The sequence below is a fragment of the Nilaparvata lugens genome, chromosome 6, assembly GCF_014356525.2.
Source record: "Nilaparvata lugens isolate BPH chromosome 6, ASM1435652v1, whole genome shotgun sequence".
Lineage (NCBI taxonomy): Eukaryota > Metazoa > Arthropoda > Insecta > Hemiptera > Delphacidae > Nilaparvata > Nilaparvata lugens.
Window position 1 is genome coordinate 33,550,288 of NC_052509.1, and position 27,320 is coordinate 33,577,607.

General features: G+C 35.9%; 1 protein-coding gene across 2 annotated transcripts in view; it reads right to left on the minus strand.

Annotated features, from left to right (window-relative positions):
- The window catches only part of LOC111045627 (nuclear pore complex protein Nup160 homolog), a 116,069-nt gene that overhangs the window by 21,969 nt on the left and 66,780 nt on the right, over positions 1-27,320 (minus strand). For both annotated transcript variants that reach the window (XM_039430657.1, XM_039430658.1), the window contains 8 exons: positions 21,353-21,625; positions 20,280-20,380; positions 12,206-12,297; positions 10,932-11,033; positions 9,370-9,670; positions 2,549-2,688; positions 1,991-2,078; positions 1,354-1,536 (listed from right to left, as the gene is read on the minus strand). In XM_039430657.1, coding sequence (XP_039286591.1) covers positions 1,354-1,536; positions 1,991-2,078; positions 2,549-2,688; positions 9,370-9,670; positions 10,932-11,033; positions 12,206-12,297; positions 20,280-20,380; positions 21,353-21,625 — 1,280 coding nt within the window. The remainder of the gene's footprint in view (positions 1-1,353; positions 1,537-1,990; positions 2,079-2,548; positions 2,689-9,369; positions 9,671-10,931; positions 11,034-12,205; positions 12,298-20,279; positions 20,381-21,352; positions 21,626-27,320) is intronic.

A 27,320-nucleotide genomic window follows, 5' to 3' on the forward strand; every position in this document is an offset into this window, starting at 1 on the left:
AATTTTTACTTTGTTGCACTCTACCGCCATAAAGTGTGTTACCAGTTTTGTGATGTTATGTTGGAAAGTTGGAGTGCGACAAAGTCTTTGCCGCACTCAAATCTACATTCCCGCACTGAGTGTGGGAATAAGGTATTATGCGTACTATAATTGATGCGGGAATGAGCACTTTTTCTGGTAACTGTGGGAAAAATTAAAAATATGATGTATACATTAAATATGCAAGATAATTGCATCTGTTTGAATGACAAAATTTCAGCATTACAGTTGTGTTGTGTATTGTGTATTCATGACAAAATTGTGTTGAAAAGATTAATGTTTAATTATATTTGTTTTTGAGCAGGAGCATTATGTACGGATGGTACCTACATGATTCGACAGAGTATTGGGGTGCCCACATAATTCGAAAGAGTATTGAAGTCAAATAACATGGAAAATGAGGTTGTGCAGTTTTTTAATGAATCAGACCTCACTATAAATTCAAACAAAAGTCATGTCATCAGCTTTGATTATAAGTATCGTCCTTTTCACCCCACCATAACACTTGGTGAAACGAACATTGAAAGTTGTACTGTTGTGAACATGTTAGGTTTGTCGATGGATTCCAAGCTTAATTGGGGGGATCATGTGAACAAGATATCATTGAAATTGAGTAGGTCACTTTTTGCATTTAGAAATATTGTTAAACGGGTGCCTAAAACAACAGCAAAAAGTGTCTACTATGCACTGATTGAATCCCACATTGCTTATGGCATTGAATTATGGGGGAGTACTTCGAAGCAAAACATTCAAAGAATTTTTGTTTTGCAAAAGTCCGCAATAAGATACCTGGAGGGGCTCAAATTTCCACAGATATGTCGGGAGTCTTTCAGTAGCCTAAGTATTTTAACTGTTCCATCATTGTACATTTTCAAATCAATATTACATGTGAAGGATAGGTTGAATTCATTCCAAGTTAACTCAGATATTCATGGCTATAACACTAGAGGAAGGAATAACATTTCAGTTGAGAGACATAGGCTGACTGTATTTGAGAAAACACCTACTTATAGGGGACGAAAGTTTTTTGCGAAACTTCCGGCTGATTTGAGAAGTATTGTTGAAGAAAAACAATTCAAAACAAAATTATATTCTTTTCTCAGTGAGAAGGCTTTCTATGAGGTTGACGAATTCTTGTTAGAGTGAAAAAAATTATTATCTAAATTTTGCAAATTTAATGAATTGTTAAATGTTATTAGAGTTTTATTTTAAGATTGATATTTTATGTTATTTATCTGTGACGTTTTTCAACTGTATTACATTGTTTTTGTTATACTTTTGTTGAGAATAAAATATTATTATTATTAGTCTTACCAGAAATTTCGTTTTGAAGCAGCCAATCCCAAGGTTTATCGTGGTTTGCAATAGTGATACAAGCGGTGGCTAGAGCTTCGAGAGGTTGTTCGTATCCCAGATGGAAAAGATGACACAGTTGCAATGCCATTTTGTAGAAGCCCTCTGCCACACACCTAACAACAACTTCTGCTGGCAATGAGTCTGAAATTGAAGCAAAAGAAGGGTTTAAAATCAATCGCAGTTTAGGTACATGTCTGATAATTGAAAAATAGGAAAATAAAAAGTCACGTTAAATTTTTGCATTATCAAAATATTATTACTTTACTATTATTACTGTTACTGTACTTCAGTATCTTATTACTTAACTATTGATTTATTTTATTATTTTAATTATCTTATGAAGATAGTTGTTATTACAGCTTACAACTACAATCTACAACGATATGTAAATTAGCATTTAATTATTTATATCATTTTTTTTTCTCTAGCCTCACACGGATCTTTCTCAGGGCTCATTATATCCTGTTTTTGATTTTGTCTTGCACTATTGGAAAGTGTAAAATAATCTTATAATCCAATAAATTTGAATTTGAATATGTGAATTTTGACAATAAATTTTAATAATCAGCTATTTTCCAATTGTCAAATTACTTACCTGGAGAACAGTCTTTGAGTAAGCATCTGGCCTTCGAAAGTTCATACTCACGGCGTATGTCTTTCAGTTCCAGTACTTCAATATCATCCTGGAAAGATATATGTCAATAATTTCAATGGATGACATGCCTTTTTAGAGAAAATATTTTTCATGAATTCTATTTATAATGGAACTGCTTAAACTAACAATAAGGATGATTAGAGATATCGATGAATAAGTAGGGAAATAAGATAGAGAGTGCCTCCAAGTTATACTAGTGGGTAAGATCTAAAATTTGAAAATTGAAAAAACACTGTGTAATTGAAAAGTGAATGCAATATCATAAAATATACATTCAAACATAGAGTAGTTTTCATGAATTTGGTTTCTAGCAGTTTTGCAAAGAAATTATAAGAAGGTAGCCTTTATCCATTTGCCTTTGCCACATGGCCTTTAGCCATTAACCTTTTTACATAATTAAATAGAAAACCAATAGAAACCATTTGAAGAGCCAAAGTCTGCTAGAAAGAAAGAAGAGTGGTTATGGTGATATGAGTAAGCCTATATAAGCCTACTTACTTCTGGATCTGAAGAAGGTTTAACAATCCAAGCATTATCGGAACTAACTAGTTGTAGAGCATTCAGGCAAGCGCCGTAGCACTGACACTGGGCTCTCGTGTTTTCCGATCTAAGGCCATGCTCGTACATCACCCTTGCGGCTGAAATCAAAAACAATAATTCACCATTTGAATCATGTATGAAAAGAAAATTTCCTGGCAAACCGATTCCAGTTGAATGCAAACAAGACCCAGCATGTCATCTGCAGCTTGTCAAGAAACCTTCCTGGTGATCAAGACCCTGTCAAGCTGCTGGGTTTTGTTCTGAACAATGAACTCAACTGGGCCAGCCATATTCAGCATGTGACCACAAGACTGTCCAGAATTTGTTTTCTGCTGCTGAAGCTGAGGGGTCATGTGACTGAGGCCTATTTAGTCATGGTGTATCACACGCTCTTCCACTGTCACGTTTCCTATGGCCTACTCATGTGGGGTCATTCAGCAAAGGTTGTGGACATACTGAAGCTGTAAAAACCGGCTGTCCGAATCATCACCGCAAGCGATTATCGCGCACACTGCAAGCCCTTTTTGTTAGACTTGGTATTCAAACAGTGATCTGCCACTTCCTACTTCTTTGTCTAATGTATGTCAAGAAGAACAAGCAGTACATAGTGACTCGGACTGATGTGCATGAACATAACACCAGACATCGAGAGCTGATTGATATTCCCAGAGTACGCCTTCAGAGATCACAGGAGTGCTTCAGGAGTTCGGCATTGCGATACTTCAATAGGCTGCCTACAGGAGTAAAACAGTTGGATTTAAGAGCGTTCGAGAGAGTTGTATCCAAGCACTTGAAAAGCAAGGCGTACTACAGTGTTAGTGAATATATGGTTCTCACATGAATTGAACGTGTTCAAGTTTGCTGTATCTCTTCTGTACCAGAACTATGAGTAAACTCAGGACAGGATGGCTAAAGAAGTAGCATTTAGCAGGTATTTAAGGGCACGGAAGCTTCTCAATCAGGAGGTGGACCAAGCAGTTAAGAGGAAAAATGCTGATGCTATACTTGACTCTCAGAACCCATGTAAATCGGCTTGGAAGCTTATTAACAAGTGCAGAGCGTCTACACAGAATCAATGTTACAGACTGGATGTTATGAACATCATGACTCAATGTTTCAGACTGGATGTTATGAACAGTCACTATCTTAACTCCGTGGAGGCCATTCTTCAGCAGATTCCAGTGACTCAGCCAAATGGTGTTGGAAGATGTAGAAGCACAACCCGCAGTTTTATCTGTATGGAGGAGAGTCTCGAGAAATGATGTATTGAAAATAGTGACTGCTTTTAAAAATTCACCTTCTCAGGACATCTATGGATTTACTGTGGTATTCTTGAAATTAGTGGTTGATGAGATGGCATCTCATCTTGCCAGTGTCTTTAGTCAATGTCTTAAACTGGGCTACTTTCCGAATTGTTTGAAGTTGGGTAAAACTGTACCTATATACAAAAAGGGAGATGAGAAGGACAAGAATAACTTCCGACCAATTACTGTTACCCCCTTACTCGGGAAAATCTTAGAGGTTGCCATGAAGGATCAGCTAATGGACCATCTTGAGAGGAATAGTTTGCTGTCTGATAGACAACATGGCTTTAGAAAGTCCAAGTCCACACAAACCGCCCTGCTAGCCCTCATCAATGAAGTCATTGATGCATTCGAGAGTGGAGATTCTGTGGCAGTGAGACTGTGTGACCTGTCACGTGCTTTTGACTGTGTGTCTCATGAGCTTCTCCTTGGAAAGTTGAGTCAGTATGGTATAACGGACATTGTTGTTGACACTTTCAAGTCCTATCTTTCTGACAGAAGGCAGATAGTGAATGTTCGGGGTGCATCATCTGGCGAGCTGCATGTACGGCATGGGGTACCGCAGGGCTCTGTCCTGGGGCCGGTCCTGTTCATCCTGCATATGAACGATTTGAGAGTCGGCGGAAGTGAGCTGCTGTTTGCAGACGACACAACCCTTGTTGGGAGAGGATCCTCGCCTGCAGCCGCCACCCTTGAGTTGGAGGAGTCCTTCGCTGGTGCAGAACGCTGGTTTCAAGAGAACAAGCTGTTGCTCAACGTCGGCAAGACACAGGATATCATGTGCACTCTGAGAAACCACTTCAATCATTCATTGGATGAACCGGTGAAGCTTCTGGGATTTAACATCGATCCAAAGTTAACATGGAGTGCTCATGTGGATGCTGTATGCAGAAGATTGTCTCGTGTGATCTACCTGTTGAGAAGACTGAGGTGCTTGCTGACTGAGGAACATTTGATTATGGCCTATTATTCACTGTTCCATAGCCACATTATCTATGGAATACTGCTGTGGGGACACTCTTCACACTGTGAGAGTATTCTTCTGCTGCAGAAGAAGGCAGTTCTGATATTGACATCCAGTGGTCATCTGGAGCACTGTTGGCCACTCTTCGCCAGACTCGGGATTCTCACAGTTTTTAGCCAGTTTATCTTTGCTTCCCTGGTTGGTATTAGGAATACCAATCTGACAGTGAATTTGAGGGGGTTGCAGAGTGCCTACTCACTTCGAAATGCTCTCGACGTCAATGTTACTTGATGTAGGCTCAAAACTGTTATCCAAATATCGCTATTAAAATGTTTAATATGCTACCTCCATCTGTGCGTAATTTGAGTGACAATGAGTTTAATTTCAGGAGTCTATAGTTGACATTTAGCGGCCATCACCTTTCAGCCATCTATGCCATTATGTTTTATTTTTTGACGTGACAGTGTTGTCAAAAACTTTTGTGTGAAATTGTATATTGACGTGATGACCTACCCAGCTCATCTGGCTGGTTAATGGTCCTACAAATTAAGATTGAAGATATGAGTGATGATTTGTCGGAAATGCTGTCTTGCTAAACATGCCTTATGTATGTTTTTATTTTTTGTGTATTGTATTTTATGTTTTTGACGCCATCGATCCCATATTATGGCTAAAGGATGCAGATTTAGGTATAAAGGTAAAATTATGTGACAACTAAAAGTCCAGTCAATGAAGGGTTATGTAGGGAGAAGTTTGGAAGACAATTTTTCAGTTGGATGCACTGCAACGAGTGTGGAACACCTTCCTGGACATAATAGAAAATAGCCTGCCACACCCGTCTTTTTTGATACGGTATTTTTATTAAATATAAAAATTTAAATAAAATTCTTCAAATTTTACCACTGTCAGATGCATAATCCAAAACAAAACAGTTCCTTACATAGAGCCTAAGAGAGTTTTTGAATTTTACTATAAGAATAATAACCTAATGGAATTGATAGTAAAAATAAGAACATATTGAATTTAGTAATATGCTGATTTTATTTTAATTTTATCTTCTTGGACACAGTCCTTAAATAAGTTCAATTTCAATTTACAATACCGTAAATAGGTTATACAAAATAATAATAATGACAATGATAATGACTCACCCTTTTTAGAAAAACATAAATTAATAATAGAATCTGATAATTAAAATACATTTTATGCAATTTTTCTGTCAATTCATAATAAAAAGAATAATATTAGCCCACAAAGTGTGTCAAGTTTGATTCCCACTTTAATAACATTTAACCGTTTTAAAACTACATTTCATCTCCACATTTTCTCTTTTCCGTTATATCACTTTTACAGTTACTATTACATTTTAATTCAAGATAAACCTTTAATAATAAAACTGCACTAGCTAAATCTTTTTACACTCAGCAAAGACATTGGTTGTACATCTACAATCACGAAAAGTACAAAACAGAACAAGACTTTGCTTCTTTCCTCCAGTTTTTAACTGCCATAACAACTCAACTTCCCTCCAAATATTGGAATAATTCTTTTTGTTATTTATTTACTGTTCAAATTTAATAAAAATACTATTCATTTGATTTAAATTTATATTTGGCTTTTTGTTTATTGTTTTATTGAAATCCTGTAAATGATAACATTATGTAAAATTTGTGTTAATGTAATTGGTACAATTCTTTTGATATATTTAACAAAATTATCATTTATTTTTTTAAAAGTCTTTTATTATTTTTTATTTTAAAATATTAGTATTGGATACTTCATATTTAATAACTTTGTTGTGTTGGCATCTAACCTACAAATTTTTTTTGAAATTATCAATGATACATCGACAAATGATCTTTCGACTATCGATATTAATCTATTTGATTATACAGTATCGATGTTTTGTTCAGCGCTAAATTCAAATTATTCATCTTTTTAAAAAGTAACATTATAAGTCTCAGGGAAAAAGGACTTAACCTTCCAGACATAGTTTTGTACTGTAAATAGCATTTATACTCATAACCATTTTACTATGTGACTTATCGCGTGCATTTGAGTGCATTCCACATGATATTCTCCTCTTGAAGTTAAAGTATTATGGTCTTAAAGATGATGCGCTCAGGTTGACTGAATCCTATTTGGCAGATAGACAACAGATAGTGAGCTGGAATGGTGTTGACTCTCCTCCACTGCCTGTTAGAAGGGGAGTTCCACAGGGTTCAGTTTTGGGGCCTTTACTTTTCATTGTTTCAATAAACGATCTGTTCTATTGTTTATCTGGTAGGGCTTTGATGTTTGCCGACGATACCACTATTTATGCATCCAGTTCCACAGTAGACCTTGCAAGAAACTCAGTTCTTGATCATTACAATAAAGTTAAAAAATGGTTCTCTATTAACAAACTTGTTTTAAATGAAAATAAAACACAGGAAATCACATTTTCATTAAACAATGCTAGCGGGACAGACAACCCAGTTAAACTACTGGGTTTCATGCTGGATTCTAAACTATTATGGAAACATCATGTTGAAATGATTTGCTCTAAGCTAAGCAGAAATATATTTCTATTGAGGAGACTAAAATGTGAGTTGCCTGATAATTATGTTAAACAAGCTTATTATGCTTTTTTCCATTCAATCCTGTCTTATGGTATCAGATTATGGGGCCATTCCTCAGGTGTAAAAAAATATTAGTTTTACAGAAGAAAGCAGTCACAATAATAAGCAATGCAGATTACCTAGATCATTGTAAACCTCTATTCAAGGAAAATTCAATATTAACAGTTTTCAATGAATTTTTGTATCAGTGCTTGAAAGAGATAAAATTGAGGGAAAATGTACTGACGGTTGCCAGTGATATTCACAATTATCCGACTAGGGCCAGTGGAGATCTGCATGTACCTAGGTGCAGACTCAGCAAACTCTTTCGAGTTTTCCAATAGTGGGGATAAAATTTTTCAACCTTTTACCAGCCTCCTTCCGTACCCTTCCCCTGTCTGTATTCCTCAGACATTTAAGAAAATGGCTCATAGAAAATCCATTCTACTCTTTAGAGGAATTCAGGACAGTGGTAGGTAGATTAAATTATTAATGTCAACTATTACATGAAATAGTTAATTATAACGTAGCCCTATTATGGGTGAACTATTGAATGCTATTAATTGATATTGTTGTCTCTACTCATTTTAAGGATTTTTTATTATGTATTTTGACCTAATTATGATTTTATTATGTATTTCGACCTAATTATGATTTTATTATGTATCGTAATTTTATAAAATATTTTGTGACGTAGCCTTATGTACTACTGTATCGCCAGGCTAAATAAATTGATTGATTGATTGATTGATTAAAACTAATATTGTTTTTTTAGTTCTAAAATGTAAATGTTTCTCGTGGTCATCCTGTACCTCAAAAACTATCCGCCTTATGGGCATCACCTACCAGTACAAAATTTCCTAAAATATTAATCTGACAACTTCTTCCATATATCTTATAGTTTTCGAAAAATCCGAGTCGTATGGTGTGACATTTTAGGAAAACACGTTTGCCTCCAATTTTCATCTCTTTTTGACCACATACCTTCTTTTTAATAATTTACGAAAAAATCCATGCTGATTATGAGCTTAGGGAGCATTAAATTCCCTATTGAAGATAGGGATCATTAATTAAATGTATATTTTTTCTATTTTATACATTTCCCTACAACCGTTGCAACAGTTCTATTGTTGGGTGTGTAATCTTCACTTTTGCAATAATAGTTGACAAAGGAATTACGAGGAAGTGTTTGGAACTCAATTTTTAAATTTACAGCTTTGTTTGGACTAGTTCAAGGAACATATCAAAAGTCCCCATCTGTACCCATTGTGCTAAAGGGATGAGGGTTCTTTAATAGTTGCATTTATCAATATTTTGCTCACACGCTTATATCTTGAGAACAAATCGCTCCGAGAAGACTAACCATTGGAAAATGAAGCTGTTAAATTTCCTACAGGTTTTGACCAGTGGGGTTTTGTGATATCTTCAATAGTTTTTGTAGTATACCGTAAGCTCTTAAAAGAGCATACTCTCCAAAAGGGCTTATAACTCTCCAAAAATACGTCGAAATAATAAAAAATACTAATCGTAAAAATGAAGACCATTAGATTTTTTCTATTTGATGTAGAGATGATATTAGAGATGGGCACTTTTAATATTTTCACCTCCCAATTAGTTCTGCAGAGCTTTTTGAGCTGCAGAATCAACAAATGAATTCCCTTAAAATTTCGTTGTCAAATTATGTATTGTGTTTTGATATCTTTCACGGATTTTTTCAATCAGGATTTGAAAAAGGACCTTGAGAATGACATAAATGTCGAGACTAGTCCTGTTTAATTGAAATATATTACATGAGTACAAGTTATGTTCTATAATTAAAAGTTCTTTCATTTCATTTGAATTATACACACTAATCGTATATTGTATGGGCTATGAAATAAGTAAAGAATTTTAATCGCTTTATTCACTTACCTCTCTTAAAATTCTCATGTTTGGTGTACAAGGCAAAAAGTGTGTTATAGTATAGCGCAGCCTCGGAGATATCCAGTGAACGAGCGCGAGTCTCGAGAAAAGTTTCTAACTTGGTGAGCAGGCCGCAATAGGGAAACTCTAATAGAGTTTTAATGTTTCTTGTGTTGACTAGTTCGGTAACTAGCTGTCCGAGACAGTTGACTCGCCTCGTTAGTTCGGGGTTGGTCTCCATGCTGTGATAGGCACTCTCCCAGTGCCCCAACTTCAGATGATGCAGGAAAAGTATCGAATGAAGCGTTGCCTACAGAAAAAGAAATTTAGTTACCTGTAGCGGGTTTTCTGCTAGTTAAATATTTCGGTTCAATTGAAATATATTATTTTATCAATAGGTCGCGAAAAAATACATTTATACCAAGGATAATAATCAAGAAAGGTTTTTGAAATCGTCGAATTGAAATTAGATTTTTCTATTGTACGGGGGATATTTTCTTCAACCTCCGATTGTCATGAATAAAATACGAATGTATATGGAAGAAAATTTTTTCCACTAAAATTTTCTTACACTCTTGTTTATTCTTCAACATAATTTCCGTGAATTTGATACATTTGTCATACTAGTGGATCAGCCTACCAAAATCCTTTTTATAAATTCTACCGTCAGATGAGTTTAAGAGGGTTCAAGTTTACGTTGTTTTAGAGCTCCTGGTTAGTTTAGAAACTCTGCCCTGAAAGTCATGTCATGAGTTTAAGGAAAAAGTATAAGTTACGAGTGGCCAAGTTTGGTTTGTATGGCGGGTGAAAATTTTTTTGACTAGAATTTTCTTACACTCTTGTTTATTCTTCAACATAATTTCCGTGAATTTGATACATTTGTCATACTAGTGGATCAGCCTACCAAAATCCTTTTTATAAAATGCTACCGTCAGATGAGTTTAAGAGGGTTCAAGTTTACGTTGTTTTAGAGCTCCTCGTTAGTTTAGAAACTCTGCCCTGAAAGTCATGTCATGAGTTTAAGGAAAAAGTATAAGTTACGAGTGGCCAAGTTTGATTTTTATGGCGGGTGATCAAAATGATCCCAATTGATTTGCTGGAGAAGCTGTTTGGTTGCACTAGCTCTGTGAGGCCCAGTTGTCATGGATCAAAACGATTCTGGAAGTCATTTTAACTGACGCCTTTAATTTTATGTCACTATTCTCGCACAACATCTTCACTCTTAACGTTTCCTGCGTGAGCTTGAATCATTCTTTGGTAGATTTATGCAAAACTATCGCATTTTGCTTGCAAAAACGAGTGCGCAACTAGCACTTGGTGGGTGATTTTATGTCTTTAGTCAAAAGTAAGAACTAACGCTCGTTCAATTAATTGGTACTTAGGTACATTAAGAAGCAATGAAATGAAATAGAATGAAAATAATTATAATTGCTATTTATTGGGCGGATCTAAGTTTTTAAATTCTTCTCTACATTTCAACCTTGTACAATACACTCGAATCAAGTGCATCTCTCATAATTTATTTGTAGGCTATTCATAATACAAGTACTAAAAGTAATAATTTAACTTACCAAGTCAGGTGAATCTGGATCAACTTCTATAGTTTCAGTAGCATTTTTCGCCAAGTCAATTACATAGTGAGGTAGGTCGTGTCTCTCGAACATTTGTATAACCTGAAACATGTTAAAATTCATTATTACCTCCAATTCATCTTTGTTCTTGAATAGTTCCCCCACAGTTGTCGGAAAAACAATTTGCATATCCATGTTATTAATGTACAGAGTATTAGGGTTTATAAAGTTGGGATAAACATGAATTCTCATCAATTGAATAGATCAGATTCAATACAAGAAACAGAAAAGGTGCTAACAATATTTTATATGTTCATTTATCCGTTCATGTCATGAAGATGAAAAATAATATTGATTTTAGACACTAATTAGATTGAATACAGTGTTTATAAATGAATATGAATGTTTCAACTCTTCATAAAATGAATTACATTAAACTTACAGTTTTAAATTATGTCAAATGAAAGAGTAACTCTCTCTGTTTTGTTCTTTTGGCACCAGTAAGCATGTTCGTGCAATGTTTCCGCCGCAATCCGCTAGATAGCGGTAGTAGCAAAGCGGTGGATATACCGCAAGGGCCCCCCATGGCTTGCTATGCAAGCCACCAAGGGCTTGCTATGCATATGGCCGTCTCGTTCTCTCGACCTAACGCGATGCGATTTTTACCTTTGGGGCTACATCAAGGATCGTGTGTCCGTGCCTCCACCACCAGCTAACCTCCCTGAATTGAAAAATCGGATTTAAGCAGCTGTTGCTACAATTTTTGGAGACACGCTCATCAATGTTTGGGAAGAACTCGGCTATAAGATGGATGTGGTCCGTGTGATAAATGGTAGTCACATTGAATCATAATAAGGTTCTTAGTGAAACTGTTCGAGTTACTCATTCATTTGACATATAATATACAACTAAGTTTAATGTAATACATATTATACAGTTAAAACCCCTATATTCATTTATAAACACCCTGTTTAATTATGTATAGTGATAATATGTTTGTTCCAGTAATTAAACGCTAAAAACCAATAATTGAAGGAGTCTAGTATTATATATTCAAGGCACCAAAACTAGAAGACTAAGAACATTTAGACAATATTTTAGTATGAGTTCAGTCGATTTATAATAACTATAACTCAATAGTTAATACATTTACTACAATACTTTAACAGTTATTAAAATGTTAATGGGAAGTTGAAATTAATGTTAAAAATTCAAATTTAGTAAAACATGCAATTTGAGGTCAAATTAAATTAACAAAACATTAATTTACTAACCTTGAAGTAATCCTCAGTTTCATTAGCAGCCAAGTCATAAGCTTTATGAGGTTCACCCATTTCCAAGAAAGCTTGAGCAAGAATCAAATTCCCTGCAACATCATGTAGAATTCACATTAGTGATTGAAAAGTATAATTGTTTTCAAGCATGACTATGGAAATATTGACAAGTGAGGAAATCAATCGACAGAAAAGAAAACACTTTTCATGAATTATCACTAATAATTGCATAGTCTTTTGACAATTCTTATCAATATTAAGAGTATTTGAACGAGCGTTAGCGAGTATTACACGTAATACACGTATTCTTCAAACCTTTTTACAGGTCAAGTTCGCTGAACAACAAAATTGACTCACTCCTTTTTTAGGATAGAAAACTAACATTGATAAAAATTGATAAGATAGTGCATGAGATAAAAATATGGTGTGGCGCACTCACACAACTTTCCTTGCCGTTATGAAAATCACCTGACGCTAAAGTTCACGTACATCTCAAGTCTACTATTCTAAGATCTGAGCCAGCTGGTGACAGGACTATAACGATTGAGACACACGAGGTCTGCTATCTCTTCATAGTGAATGATTTAATAGAATCAACAGTTGCCAACAGTTTACAATTGAATAATCACATTTTCTCGAATTTCGAGCTTAATTCCATTTTTAGGTGAAAATTTTACAAAACATTAATTGTAGAGATTTTCATGCTCAATCCTTTCCACTCAACATTTTTTGTTTAAATTGTATTTGAAGACTGTTAATTGGGAATCTAAAATCAAACTTTGCATAGATGGGGCGAAGCTCCTGAAATTTTTACAGATATGGGACTTGTGGCAGTTGGTAGAGCTTATCAATGACTATTTTAGGTATAAATTTGATCAAAATCATTGGAGCCGTTTTCGAGAAAATCGCGAAGAACCCTGTTTTTGACAACATTTTTGCCATTTTAGCCGCCATCTTGAATTGCATTTGTTTGAAATTGTTCGTGTCGGATCCTTATATTGTAAGGACCTCAAGTTCTAAATTTCAAGTCATTCCGTTGATTGGGAGGCGAGATATCGTCTACACCAGTGGTCGCCAAACAGTCGATCGCGAGCTACCGGTAGCTCGTGGGGTAGTTTATGGTAGCTCACAGGAATGCTTGGGTTATCAACCATGCATTGAGAAACATGGCTACAGAATTTTGCATTTCTCACAGATAAATAACTGAGAAGTTGAATGATTTAAATTTGCAGTTTCAAGGGGAAGATAAGGACATCGGTGGAATGATTTGAACTGTAAAATCGTTTTCCAAGGAGCTTGAGATGTGGGAAAAGAATGTCGTCCAGTTTGAATATAAACACTTTTCCATTCTGAAGATAATCAATGACGAGAAAAATCCTTCACAGCACCTCAGCAATAACCAAGAATACGTTACAATTCAGACTTGAGGCAAAAGTTTGATCAACGATTTCAAGATTTTAAAAGCATATCGAATATAGTACAATTCTTTAACTCTCCTTTTGTAGAGATCGATGCAGAAGATTTTGCAGCTTGTGTCGTAAAACATTTTGGTGGAGATCAGGCTTCAGTTGGAATGGAATTTGTGGATTTTTAAAATGATCTTGTCTCTCAGATCACTTTCCAAAACTGGAAATATTTGGCTTCAAGTCCCCAAAGAAAAATATCCAATTATTATTCAAGTTGCATTGAGGTTGAAAGCTATGCTCAGCTCTACCTACTTGTGTGAATCATCTTTTTCAAGTATGAAATTCATAAAAAATCGATATAGGAACATTTTTTGGACAACTGCATCAGAATGGCGGCTACAACGTTCACTCCAAACATCAAGAAAATACTTGATGACCAAAAAGAGTTCCACTGCTCTCATTGACAGTTCAGTTCGGACAGCCGATGAGTTCGTATCGTTTGTTATCGCTCTGTGAAACGAAAGCTCGGTAACAAGTTAACGCCAGCCGCCTGCCGTATTCTCCTATTAACTGGCTTAACCTAAAATTTAATCATCTACTTTACGAAGTTCCAATTAGTATTTTATTTATTTAAAGTGGTTAAATCACACATTAACCATGGCAGATATGTGTTTAAAATGTAATAAGTCCGTTACAGTGCTTAAAGATAGTGTGAAGTGTTCAGTTTGTGATGCCCGTTATCATATGAAATGCAGTGGCCCTGTTAATAAACATGGGGAATGGAACTGCGAAAGATGCTCTACTGAAAATTCCTCTACACCTTCATCCGCCAGTAAACAGGTAGAAGACTATAATTCCATTCTGCATGCTATCGCTGAATTCCGTAAAGAAAATAAAATGAACTGGGACTCTAATAACATGAGGTGGGATACGAACGAAAATAATCTAAAGCAAGTGAAAGAAGACATTAAAAAAACCAATCTGGAAATTTCAGAAATTAGAGAAAAGTTCGCGGAAGTTACTAGTAAGTGCGAAAATGCGTGCAAATCAGTCGAACTCGTGCTCCAGGAGAACTCTCAACTTAAAGAGGAGCTACAACAAGTGAAAGGTGACTTAAAAGACTTGCAACAACACACACGCAAAAACAATATCCTTGTGTCGGGTGTGCCATTAACGAAAGGGGAGGACATGTTTACCGTTCTAGATGCTGTTGCCAGAGCAATTAACGTTAACTTTAACGAATGGGACATTTCTGCGGCTCATAGGTTACCGTATAGGAAAAACGCCAATATGCCGCCCTCAATTGTAGTCAATTTCACCTCAAGATTCACGAAGTCGAACTGGTTATCAGCGAGGCGATTCAAGGGTACGCTTACAGCTAACGAACTAAACAGCCACTTTCCTAATACTCCAGTTTATTTGAGCGAGCATCTCACTCCAGAGACACGATCACTCTTTAATGCAGCTAGACAACTAGTGAAGGACAAAAAACTAACTTCTGTTTGGACCAGAGACTGCAAAGTTATGGCTAAGGTTGCCGTAGGTCAACGTGCGATTCGGGTCCTTCATATGGAGCAAATCGCTGAGTTACGCGGAAACGACAACTCGAACTATATTGCGGATGACAACACCCAGACAACACCCATGGATAATCAACAAACATCCCATTAACTAGTCTATTTTCTGATATCAGAAAGTGATTGAAAATATAATTTTTGCTGAAGATAAAGTAATATATATATAAATATTTTTTTTTCTTAGAATGCACTAATTATATTTTTTATCATTAATACACTTTTTAGGGCCACATTCATACGATGAGAGTCTTGCATGCGTTAACAATTTAAGTGTATAATGTGCACAATATATTAGGTGTATAATATATTAGGGCACTTGAGTATCCAATTGTGGTATCAATATAACTGAATCCAAGTAGCAGTTGAACTAAAATAAGTTTTCATTTATATTAGTATTCATTAGCCTAATGTTCCCCTAAGATGATATTTTTATTTTCAATTAAAAGCATGTTCTGTCTCTCGCTAAATAACTGAGTTAGTCAGGCGGCTCGGCTTGTTACAACAATCGTTTGGTTGATAGTAGGTCTAATGAGCGATTTGATGGCGCCGATTGATGCGTCGCCGATCGAGTGCATAGAGTGTGCAGACATTAATAATTTTTCTTTCTACAATCCTACATTTAATTTTTCAAGGAATGGAGACTGTGCGGATTTCTCAGTGATTCATCAAAATATCAGAAGTTATAAGAAAAACATAGACGAGTTTATGGTTATCTTAGAAGGTATCAAACATCGTTTTAGCTGTATTGTACTGACTGAAGCATGGCTGAATGACGAGAGTGATCTCTTGGAAATCCCAGGGTATAAGCTACTCAGATCTTACAATAGCCTAAATCAGTGCGATGGTATAGTCGTATACATAGATAGTAATCTCACAGTAACATGTGATGAGCTCCAACTGGGTGGTCTGGCCACCTGTCTGTCTATAGATTTTGACTGGGAGGGAACTCCCTGTCAACTTCTTGCTGTATATCGGAGTCCAAACTCCAGCTTACCTCGATTCTTAGTAGCTCTCGAAAATCATCTCAATTCTTTAACAAATAGGAAAATGCTAATTATAGCCGGAGATCTGAATTGTGACATTTTAAATGTGTTTCCGGGTTCGCTGGAAGAGAAATACATTGATGTGTTGAACGAAGTAGGACTAACAGCTAGTATAGACAAGGTGACTAGGCCGGCCAGCGGTACTTGTATAGACCACTATTTTATAAGACTACCACAATCCTTTCAAGCCTCTACAATAATAGTTCAAACAGCTGTCACTGACCACTACGCAATATGTATGAATATATTCTCTAATAAGAAAACACAGCACACAAATAAGGATGAGTATTTTTCAAAGGTTGATTGGCAATCAATCAATAATTCTCTTTCTTTGCAGAACTGGGACTCAATTACTAGCGAAACTGACGTGAATGTGGCAACACGTCTGTTTACTGAAACTATCCAGAAAACTATAGAAACCAACACTAAAAGAATTCAGGTTACTGCAAAATATACAAAATTGAAGCCATGGATCAGCATTGGTCTAATTCAATCTATCAGGCACCGGGATAAATTAAAAAAGAAATTGAATAGACAACCCTTCTGTATCAGCTTGAAAAACGAATTTCTCCAATACAGGAATAGACTCCACTCTTTGATTAAACTTGCAAAATACAATTATTATAAAAACAAAATAGATGAAGCCTCCCACAATCCCAAAAAATTCTGGTCAACTGTAAATGAAATATCTGGAAGACCTACTCAGAAAAATTCTTTCCCTATAAATGTGCTTATACAGGATGGGCAAGCCACAGGACAACATAGTGTTTCAGATGTTAGTAATGGCTTCAACAAATTCTTCTCCTCTGTGGGGAGGTGTTTGGCTGATAGTATTACTCCCAGGGGTGAGCCAGCAGTAAACGATTCTTATCATGCTGTCGAGTCTCGGTTTGAGTTTCAATGTGTCACACAAGAAGAACTCAAGCAGGTGGTTGGCAGCATGAGAGGAAACAGCGCACCAGGCCATGACCGGATTCCTGCAAGAGTTATTAAAGAAAACGTGCTCTCACTCATACACCCTATTCACTATTTAATTAATTTGAGTTTACAAACAGGCAAATTTCCAGATGTACTCAAAATCTCCAAAGTTATCCCTATCTACAAATCCGGCCCCAAAACCAATTACAGTAATTACCGTCCAATCTCTCTTCTGGCAATAATTTCAAAAATACTAGAAAGATGTGTGAAAAACCAATTAATGCAATATTTGACCGAGAATAATATTTTATCAACATCACAATATGGTTTCCAAAAATCAAAAAATTGTTCAGACGCGTTTTTTGACCTATCTAAACATATTACTGAAAATATTAAAATAAAAAATAAATTGATAATTACTTACCTTGATTTGGCAAAAGCCTTTGATTCTGTTGATAGGGAGAAACTCATGATAAAACTGGAAATGATTGGACTCAAACAGACCTCCTTACAGTGGTTCAAGAGTTATCTACAGGACAGGTTTCAATATGTCCAAATTAATGATAATATGAGTGGCCTGGAAAAGGTTGATTACGGAGTTGTTCAGGGAAGTACTCTAGGGCCTCTACTCTTTTTGATCTATGTCAATAACCTACCGCTGCTGAACATCAGCAGTATAAACTTTTTTTATTTGCTGATGACACAGCGGTGGTTTCTACAGGTAGGCAGTGGGAGGAGGCGTTCAAAAATGCAACAACCGACCTAGCTATGATAAAAAGCTGGTTCGACCATAACTGTTTGACCATAAATACGAGTAAGTCCAAGTACATGCCTATTGTAACCCGTGGTCAGCAAGATCCAGGCCCCAGAGTCATGAAACTTCACTCATGTGGAGACCCAACTTCTACCGTGTGCAACTGTGAAATCTTAGAAAGAGTAAACCAATACAAGTATCTGGGCATAGTAATTGATTACAACCTAAATTGGAGTCCACACATACAGTTTATAAAGCAGAGGCTCCGAAGATTGCTGTATGCTTTCAATCAACTGAGCCAGGTACTGAGCTTGCAACATTGTAAGACTGTCTATTATGCTTTCGTTCAGTCTATCATACAGTACGGTATTCTCATCTGGGGAGGACTGTCACCTTCTCTCCTGGAGCCGCTTGCGGTGTCGCAAAGACAAATAATTAAAACAGCCCTGAACAAACAATACCGATACCCAACTATACAACTATTTTCAGAATTTCCTGTTTTAAACATAAGGCAATTGTATATAAAATCTCTATTAATTTACCTTAAGAACAATAGTCATAATATTTTGCCAGAAATTCTCCATACCTATCCTACTCGGTATAGATTGAATTATGGATTTGCGACGCCGCAGGTGGTTCACGGAGTGGAGCTGAAAACACCATTCTACCTGGCTCAGATGGTATATCGTAATCTGCCTGCAGAGATGAGAGACTTCGAATGCAGTATTGCTGTTTACAAGCGTAAGGTCGAGAGGTGGCTCTACTGCCTGGGGTGGGAAATGTCTGAAAGCCTGCTTCATTCTGTTTATATGCACTAAAACCTATCCTTTATTTTTTCTTCTTTTTTTTCTTTAGCTCAGTTTGGTCAATTTTTGCTATCCTACTCCTTTTATATTTTTAAAAATTTTACAAGGAAAATCGCTCTCATAAAGATGAGTCCTGTGAGTCCGCTGGTCTCTTTTCCTTTTTTAAAATATGTCTTACTTTAGTTAAGTTATAAGTCTAGTTATAATGATTTAATTTTCCCATTTTCTCCCATATGGATCTGAGAAGTCCCGTTTTTTTTTCTTTAATTTATAGTTTCATATGTCGCTGTTCTGTTCTCTACAATCAATCAGACTTGTGTTGTTCCAGACTTGTGTTTTCATATTCCTTTCATTATATTGATAATAATTGGCTACCGAGAACTCACCCCTACACACAGACGTATAGTCTTGTAGAGGTATTCCAGTAACCAATTTTCAAGTGTCATATTTTTTGTAACTGTGCATTTTGGAATAATAAAGAATTTGATTTGATTTGAAATGTACATTTCAACTTTTGTTATACTTTTTGCTATGAGATAAGTAGATTTCAACACTAGAAATGCATCTTTATAGGCGATAAAATATACTTTCTTTATTCTAATATTCCTTGGTAGCTCACTAGAAGATTTATAAATGCTATTCTAGCTCACAGGCTCATAAGTTTGGCGACCACTGGTCTACACAGACGCACATACACACACACACACACACACACACACACACACACACACACACCAATACCCAAAACCCACTTTTTTGGACTTATGGGACCTTGAAACGTATAGAAATTTAGAAATTGGGTTACCTTAATTTTTTTCGGAAAGCAATACTTTCCTTACCTATGGTAATAGGGCAAGGAAAGTAAAAATTGTTGTAATTTATCATCCAGTCAGCTGAAGAATTCATTGCATGCAATTACAACATTTTTCCATTCATTCATCATAACATATATACAGCCTTTTATTCAATAGAGACAAAACACATAATCATAAAATGGTTGGGAATGAAAAAAGGGTAATTGCCCTTACTATTCCATTCCCGATTTTTGATTGAAAATTAGTCCAAAAGAGACTAATACAACATAGTTTACAGCTTTTACATCAACAAACTGATACGGGTTGAGACATCAATGTGCGGTTTTCGCCATTCATTTTCTCCTGGAACTCTGTATCGAAATCATGTATCATGACCACCTTCTCATTTAAAAAATAAAAATTTGGATTTAAATGGGGATAAAGACGTTGAAGCGACAGAGTAATTCTTCATTTCGAGTAGGATACCCAATGTAACCTTCTGTTCAAAGATTATAATACAACAGTTCTTGAGCGAGTTCCCCAACCCAGGGAGTCACTAATACGAATTTATTTTCAATACAGCACCCACGATTGCATGGTGTCCCAATAACTTATCAAAACTTATGGAAAGTATGTTACAAGAAAATCATTGCTGAGATTTTGCAGTATAGGCTAGCCTAAGGCATGAATATGCTAGAAATTAGTACAAAAATGCTTTCTAGCTTTCGCTAGAAATTAGTAATAAAATGATACATTTTCACTGTATTAATACTTACAAGACGAGTGTGGAACATGATGCGCTAGTTGCTGTAATAGAAGGTACTGTTGAGAGTTCAGTAAAAATTCCGCCATAACTTTGCAGGTTGACTCAAGCCATCTGATTAATCAAAATTAAAGAAATTTCAACGTTTTTTATAGTCAATTTAGTCGTAATAAGTGGAACAGTGCATGAATAATTATATGCCGACCAGATAGCCGAGTTGACTAAGGCGTTGAAATCTTCAGTCTGCTAGTGCTACCTGGTCGCGGGTTCGAATCCCGCCGAATCCCATCGAATAGGCATGGACGTTTGATCATCTCATAATTCACCCGCGCACTTCCCATTACCCACGCACAAGCGAAAAGCTCATGTCGGCATTATCCACAATAAAAAAAAATAGATGGCATATACTTATATGCATGTATATTTGCATTCTACAATACATACTCAAAAGTTGATTCATAAAATTATTTTCTATGATGTACGAGTAATTCAAAATACTTGTAAAGTGAATTACGTTTCGAAAACTTGATGAACTAAATTATTACAAATTGGATATGTTTGGATATTGCTGTAATTTGGCAAATATTCATTTCACAAGTTTATTTTTCTACTTCAATTGATATATTAAAAAAGTAGAAAATCAAAACTAATTAACTCAAACGCCCAATCAACAACTAAAAACTGGTCTAGTACCTAAAGTTTCAACCCACCCTGATTTTGATATTTATGCTTCCATCCAAGAAGTGATTAGCAGCAAAGTGTCTGTTCTGATAATTCTATCCATTGTATTTTTTATTGTTGTAGTATTATTGTATTATATTTGCAACTATTTTTTCTAATTGATGAGAATGATTCTCGAAATTTCATTTTTAATGAAATTGAGTTGCATAATTTGATCGCTGCACTAAATTTACTGGCATTAAGAACTCTGAAGTTTAGATTGAATTATTAAATAATATATTCAGATTAGTGAAGACAATTGAAGTGCATTTTAATTTACTTGAATGCAATTAAAAACCTCGTTCTTCTTTGAAACTAACAAAATAGAACCAAACACAATCAATATTAGATAAATGAAAAGGATACACTGCTTCGGAAACGGCCGCCGCTGAGCTGAGCAGGTCTGAGTAAGTCAACAGCTGATGCGAGATTAGGAATCTGTGCAGCAAGAGTGCGGGTGTGTGCGAGTTGAAGAGCAGGTTGATGTTTCCCTCGCCGGGCGAGAATTGTGCCTGGCTGACCCACTTCAACGTCCACAGCCGTTTGCACAGCTCCACTGCACTCTCCGACCAGTTGGCTTTCAGCTCGTCACTGTTCGACACTTCAATCAGCAACACCAGTTTCTTGCAAAGGTCAAATCTGCAAAAAAAGTAGTTGATTAGAATTGATTGTTTACCATCGGTAAAATTGGCTACAGATTGAAACGTTTTCCCCATAAATATTCGATTTTTACAGCTATTTCAATGAAATCAAATCTACAGTTTAGGTTTCAGAACATTAGTTGCTACTTGCTAATCAATAGAAACCATCAAAAGTACTCAACAATTATCCATCTCAAATAGTCACTATTGGGTGTATTTTTGTCTTTTTCGTTATGGCCACACAATGATAATAATAATAATAATAATAATAATAATAATAATAATAATAATAATAAATAGTTTTATTTCCATGTTTGCATGATACAAATTTGAAAAAGTCAATGAACTAGCTTATAACAAATTGAAAGTTAACATAAAAACATATTACAGATAGCAGACTATATACAGTGTCACGTAAGTGAAAATAAAGAGATAAACAGTTAATTAAAAACACAACAACGTCACAAGTTCTATTGAAATAAGTCACTTTATAAATAAAACTATTATACAATCAAAGCTCTGTCAAGCTGAAGAGACATCTCTCTACCAAGCAGTCTTTAACCCTTAGACTTCCAACGGAACAATATGTCCCAGCAGAAATGACCAACCTCAGACTACAACTGGGACAATATGTCCCAATAGAAGTTCATCGAATCCCAGTGGGTGAATAGATCATCTAAACTACACAGTAATGAATCCCAGCGGTAGCCTAAGGTCTATTCTGTAAAATACATCAGCTGTTAAGAACTATCTGATCCTCATATTATTGTGAATTGAGGTTATATTGTGGTTATATGCTCTCATGCTTGCACGTGTCAGATGCTGGTTTTGTGCTGAATGAAGCTGTTCTAATGTGATTTGCAGTGTCATTTCGAGTTGAATGTAAGTAAATAACCTCATATAATGTCAATAATAACATGTGAAATTGAAATTGCAAAGCTATTTACTAAATTTTATTCATTTTATCGTGTTTTTTGTATTGGGACATATTATCCCAATGGTAAAATTGATTATTTGGTATTTGACGGGACAAGCTTCATAGACCCTATTTGGTAGTCTAAGGGTGAAGCTTGAACTGGAATTCCCTTCCCTTTATAGCTTTCAGATTTCGTAGTAACTTATTATAAAATATCACACGATTAAACATAGGATCTCTCTCAGTATTTTTTTTTTGTTTACACTTGTTCTCTTTAAATTTAAACTAGTAGTTCTGTGAACAGTAGACCTCACACAGTATTCTCATCCACAAGTACCTGATGTCACTTGTTTTAAATGTTAACAAACTCAGTTCACGTTTGAATTTGTATTTCATAATATGATATAATTCATCCAGTTCCGTGATAATCCTTCTATCTGATGAAAATTAATTTTTCACAATCAAAAATGTTATAATTTCTCCAGCATTATTTGGTTCATTTGTTTATTTTTAATCACCTATTAAATTAGGTTTTTGGAAGGTGAGAATAATGATACTAATAGGCACGCATAATAATACCAAGACTGCAAAACAAAATATTGAAACCAAAGACCTTAAAGCTGCGATTAGACCAAAGTTATTAACAAAATGTTAATAACTCAATCCTTATAGATTCTATTAGATTGAACATAACTTATTATACACATGATGAAATTGTGTATTTGTCAACTTCCGTTCAATCTAATAGAATCTATAAGGATTAAGTTATTAACATTTTTGTTAATAACTTTGGTGTAAACCCAGCTTAAATACCTCTTTAAGGTCTTTGATTGAAACTATAGAACTTATACAAATACAGTAATAGACTGGCTTCTCCACACATATGTGTAATCACTTGTCAGCTGATTTATCTATGTATATAAAAGCGAAATGGCACTCACTCACTCACTGACTGACTGACTGACTCACTCACTCGCAGAACTAAAAATCTACCGGACCAAAAACGTTCAAATTTGGTAGGTATGTTCAGTTGACCCTTTAGAGGCGCACTAAGGGATCTTTTGGCGATATTTTAACTCTAAGGGTGGTTTTTAAGGGTTTAAAGTTCTTTTAGCATTTATATTCTTCTTATTCCAATATCTTAAAATTATAATTGAAATGTCCATACCATATGTTAATATAGAACTATAATCTAGAGAGAGTACCTCTTCTAGACGGATATGGCGAGCAAAGCGAGCCTGACGGCTGGTGATGAATAATTCTAGTCTGAATTTTACTCTAATATTGGGGTATGAAGGAGGCTCCTGGTCTGGCCAGAGAACTCGAATTGTAGCGCCAGAATGGCAGACTGTAGTTCTGCCAATAGCAGGCTTGTGTTTGCGCCGGCGCAGACCGTCCTGCTGCGTGGCATTGTGGATGTTTTTGTAAGTTTTTGTCTGTCTTGTTTCGTCGGCCCATTGTTTTGCAAGACCAAATTTGTGTTTGTCTGTCATGTAATTTTGGATCAGAAATTTCTTGTAAATTGTTTGAGTGCCGTGTGTGTGAATTATGAATATAACAGCGTAAATAGTATTGAATTGAATTAATTTGAATCGGATTTGAATTTATAAAGAATCCAGTTTGAGCTTTGTTCGAAACACATTGCATAACCTGCAAGTTGAACGCAGAATCAACGAAAAGGCAGCCCGTAAGCAAGAACCTGTCTATTCCCAGATTTTGTCCCACCCTGAACCTGACGAAAACACCCAATAAAGGCTTCAAAGGGCAAGTAGTCAAGATTGGAATAAATTTGGTGAGTTTTTGCTCTTTTTTATTGTTCATTAATGCAGAGTTTAACTGTACAAATAACCTGGCTCAAATTGAAGATTAAATTTTGCCCCTTGTTTGTATTTGATTATTTAAATAGTAAATTACAGTCCTCTGGTAGCTCTAGCCTGAGCTTTGTTCAGAACATTTTATGATCCTGCCGAGCCAGGATAAATTTAAATTTGTAATTTGTTGATTAATTCACACACATTGGATTTAAGCAGTTTCGTATTTGTCCAATTTTGGCATGTTGAGAATGGTCTTATCCATGCTCAACTTAAGTTTGTTGTAGCCTTGTTCTAAGAGCAAGGTTTCTTGTCAATTTGTATTTGTCTGAAATTAAATTTATTTCAGTTAAAATATAATTTCCTAAAACTAGGCTCATTGTGCTCTTTTTCAGGAATTTGTTTGTTTGTTGGAATTTGTATTGTCCATTTTTTATACATGTTAGTGAAGGTTAATTCACCAGCATGATTTTGTTTGTTCAATTCAACAAGTTATCGTTTGTTTGTGAGTTGTTGGAAGAACATTATCTAATCATATAGTTTTGTTTTCAGCAATAAATTATCTTGTGAATTGATAATCAAAGTTTAACTTTGATAACTTACTAACTTGTGATTCTTCCTTTCATCTAGTTTTGAACTCATTCTTGTTTTATTGTCTGTTGTTTGTATTGTCGGGGCTGAATTGTTCTGTGTATGAGTTCAAGATGGAGGAAAAATTACAGAAACAAATCAGGGTGCATCACGTTAAACTGGAACAATTGTATGCCAGATTGCAAAGAATTTATGACCTGTCTAAAAATGTCTCTGATCCAAAAGTTGCTGAGCAATTTTCAATCTTGTATCCTCGGGTGTCTCAGACCGTTTCGGATTATTAAAAGACAGAATTAGTGGTTAATGAGTTGGAACTTGAGTTGAATAAAGATCATGTTGTAGCATTCAACGACTCACACCTAGATCTGTTTCAGTATATTGAAGTAGCGGCTAACACTCTCAAACAGAAAGAGGCGACTGTCGCTATTGCTCAATCTTTGGCAGCTACAGCAGCTAGTTCACAGCCGGTCGTGTCCGAGTCGGTACTGCCTAAAATCGACCTTCCGAAATTTGATGGGAACCAGACTCAATGGTCGGTGTTTTATGAACTATTTAAGGCATTGGTACATGACAACAAGAATTTGAAAGATCAGCAGAAGGTCCAATATCTTGTAATTAGACTTACTGGACAAGCAGCAAATATTTGTTGTCATTTGCCACCATTGGCTAACAATTATCAAATAATTTGGCAGGCATTATTGACCCGCTATAACAATCCACGGGCGCAAGTCAATGCCTATTTCAAACAAATTTTCGAATTTCGTCCAATAAAATCAGAATCAAAGGCAGGTTGTATTGCGATTTTGGATGGGTTTTGCAGTTCAATCAATGCATTGAAGAGATTGCGACTCACTGATTTGTCAGACTCGATATTCCTCTATCATGGCTTGAGATTGCTGGATCCAAGTTCTCGTAGAAATTTTGAATCGGCTGTCCATGACAAGGCTATGCCAACTTATACCGATTATGTCAAATTCATTGAAAAGCAAATTGAGACTCTTCCTTCTGATGAGAAACAGATTGAATCGTTTAATATGGAGCACAAAAAGGATAATAAATCAAAGGTGTTTGTGGTTCAATCTAATGATTCATCTAACGATGCATCTAGTAAAAATCCCAATTGTCTGAAGTGCTCAAAACCGGGTCATTGGTTAGTAGATTGTGCAAGTTTCTTGAAAATGACTCCTTGGGATCGTTATTGTTTGATTAAAGGAAAGTTTTGTTGTTTTTGTTGTCTTGATGTGGATCATTTGAGTAGAAATTGTCGTAGTAAAACTCAGTGTGCTCAATGTCGAGAATCTCATCATTCTTCATTGCACTTTTCCAGATCAAGTTCCAATGAAGGTGTTGCGTCCTCGTCGAACTCCAAGGCAGGTGGCACATCACCTATTAGTTGTTGTTCTACATCCAACGATGTAGAAAATTCGACCGTTGTGTTGTCGACCGTCACTGCACATGTTCGAGATTGTAATGATCAGCTTTGTGATGTTCGTTTCTTGGTGGACACTGGGAGTCAGTGTCATTTTGTTACAGCCAAATTGTGTCGGTGTTTGAGACTACCATTCAAGCCCATGAAAACCGTTGTTTGTGGATTCGGTGGTGGTACTAGTGAAGTACAAGGTCGTACTTGTGTGTCAATTCAGTCGAAGTTGGATCCTACCATCAAGTTTTCGATGGATGCCACAGTGGTAGATAAAATCATCGACAAGTTGCCTTCTTGTGAAATTGACAGATCCAAACTTCATCATCTTGAAAATCTCACACTGGCTGATGACAAATTCTACCTTCCTAGTAGAATAGATGGCATCATTGGTGTGGAGTTAGTTCCTCACTTGCTACATGGGAGTCCTAGTACAGGTGAATCGCACGAATTGATGACTGTTAATAGTGTCTTTGGTCACATTCTGATGGGGAGAGCGCCGATTCTCACTTCAACAATGAATGTGTCGAATTGTTTTACAGCCATCTGTAGTCCATTCATTAGTAGTCCATCGTTGGATAGTTTTGTGGAACGTTTTTGGGAGTTGGAATCGTGCCCTGCACCAAGCTGTCAACTGAAACCGGAAGAGTTGGAGTGTGAGGTAAATTTTCGGAAGTCTGTACATCATGTGAATTCTGGTCATTTGGTTGTTGCCTTGTCATTTGCGGAGCCGCCCAGCAGCTTGGGAGATTCGTATGCTGTCACTGAACGCAGACTGCTGACTTTGGAGAGACGACTAGAGCTTGACAGCAATATTTGTATTTCATATCATGAAATATTGATCGATTACCTACATCAGGGTCACATGTCGTTTGTAGCAGATCAGACAGACCGAGGTGGTTACTACATACGCCATCATGAAAGCAAGCAGCACTACCACGCCCATCCGAGTTGT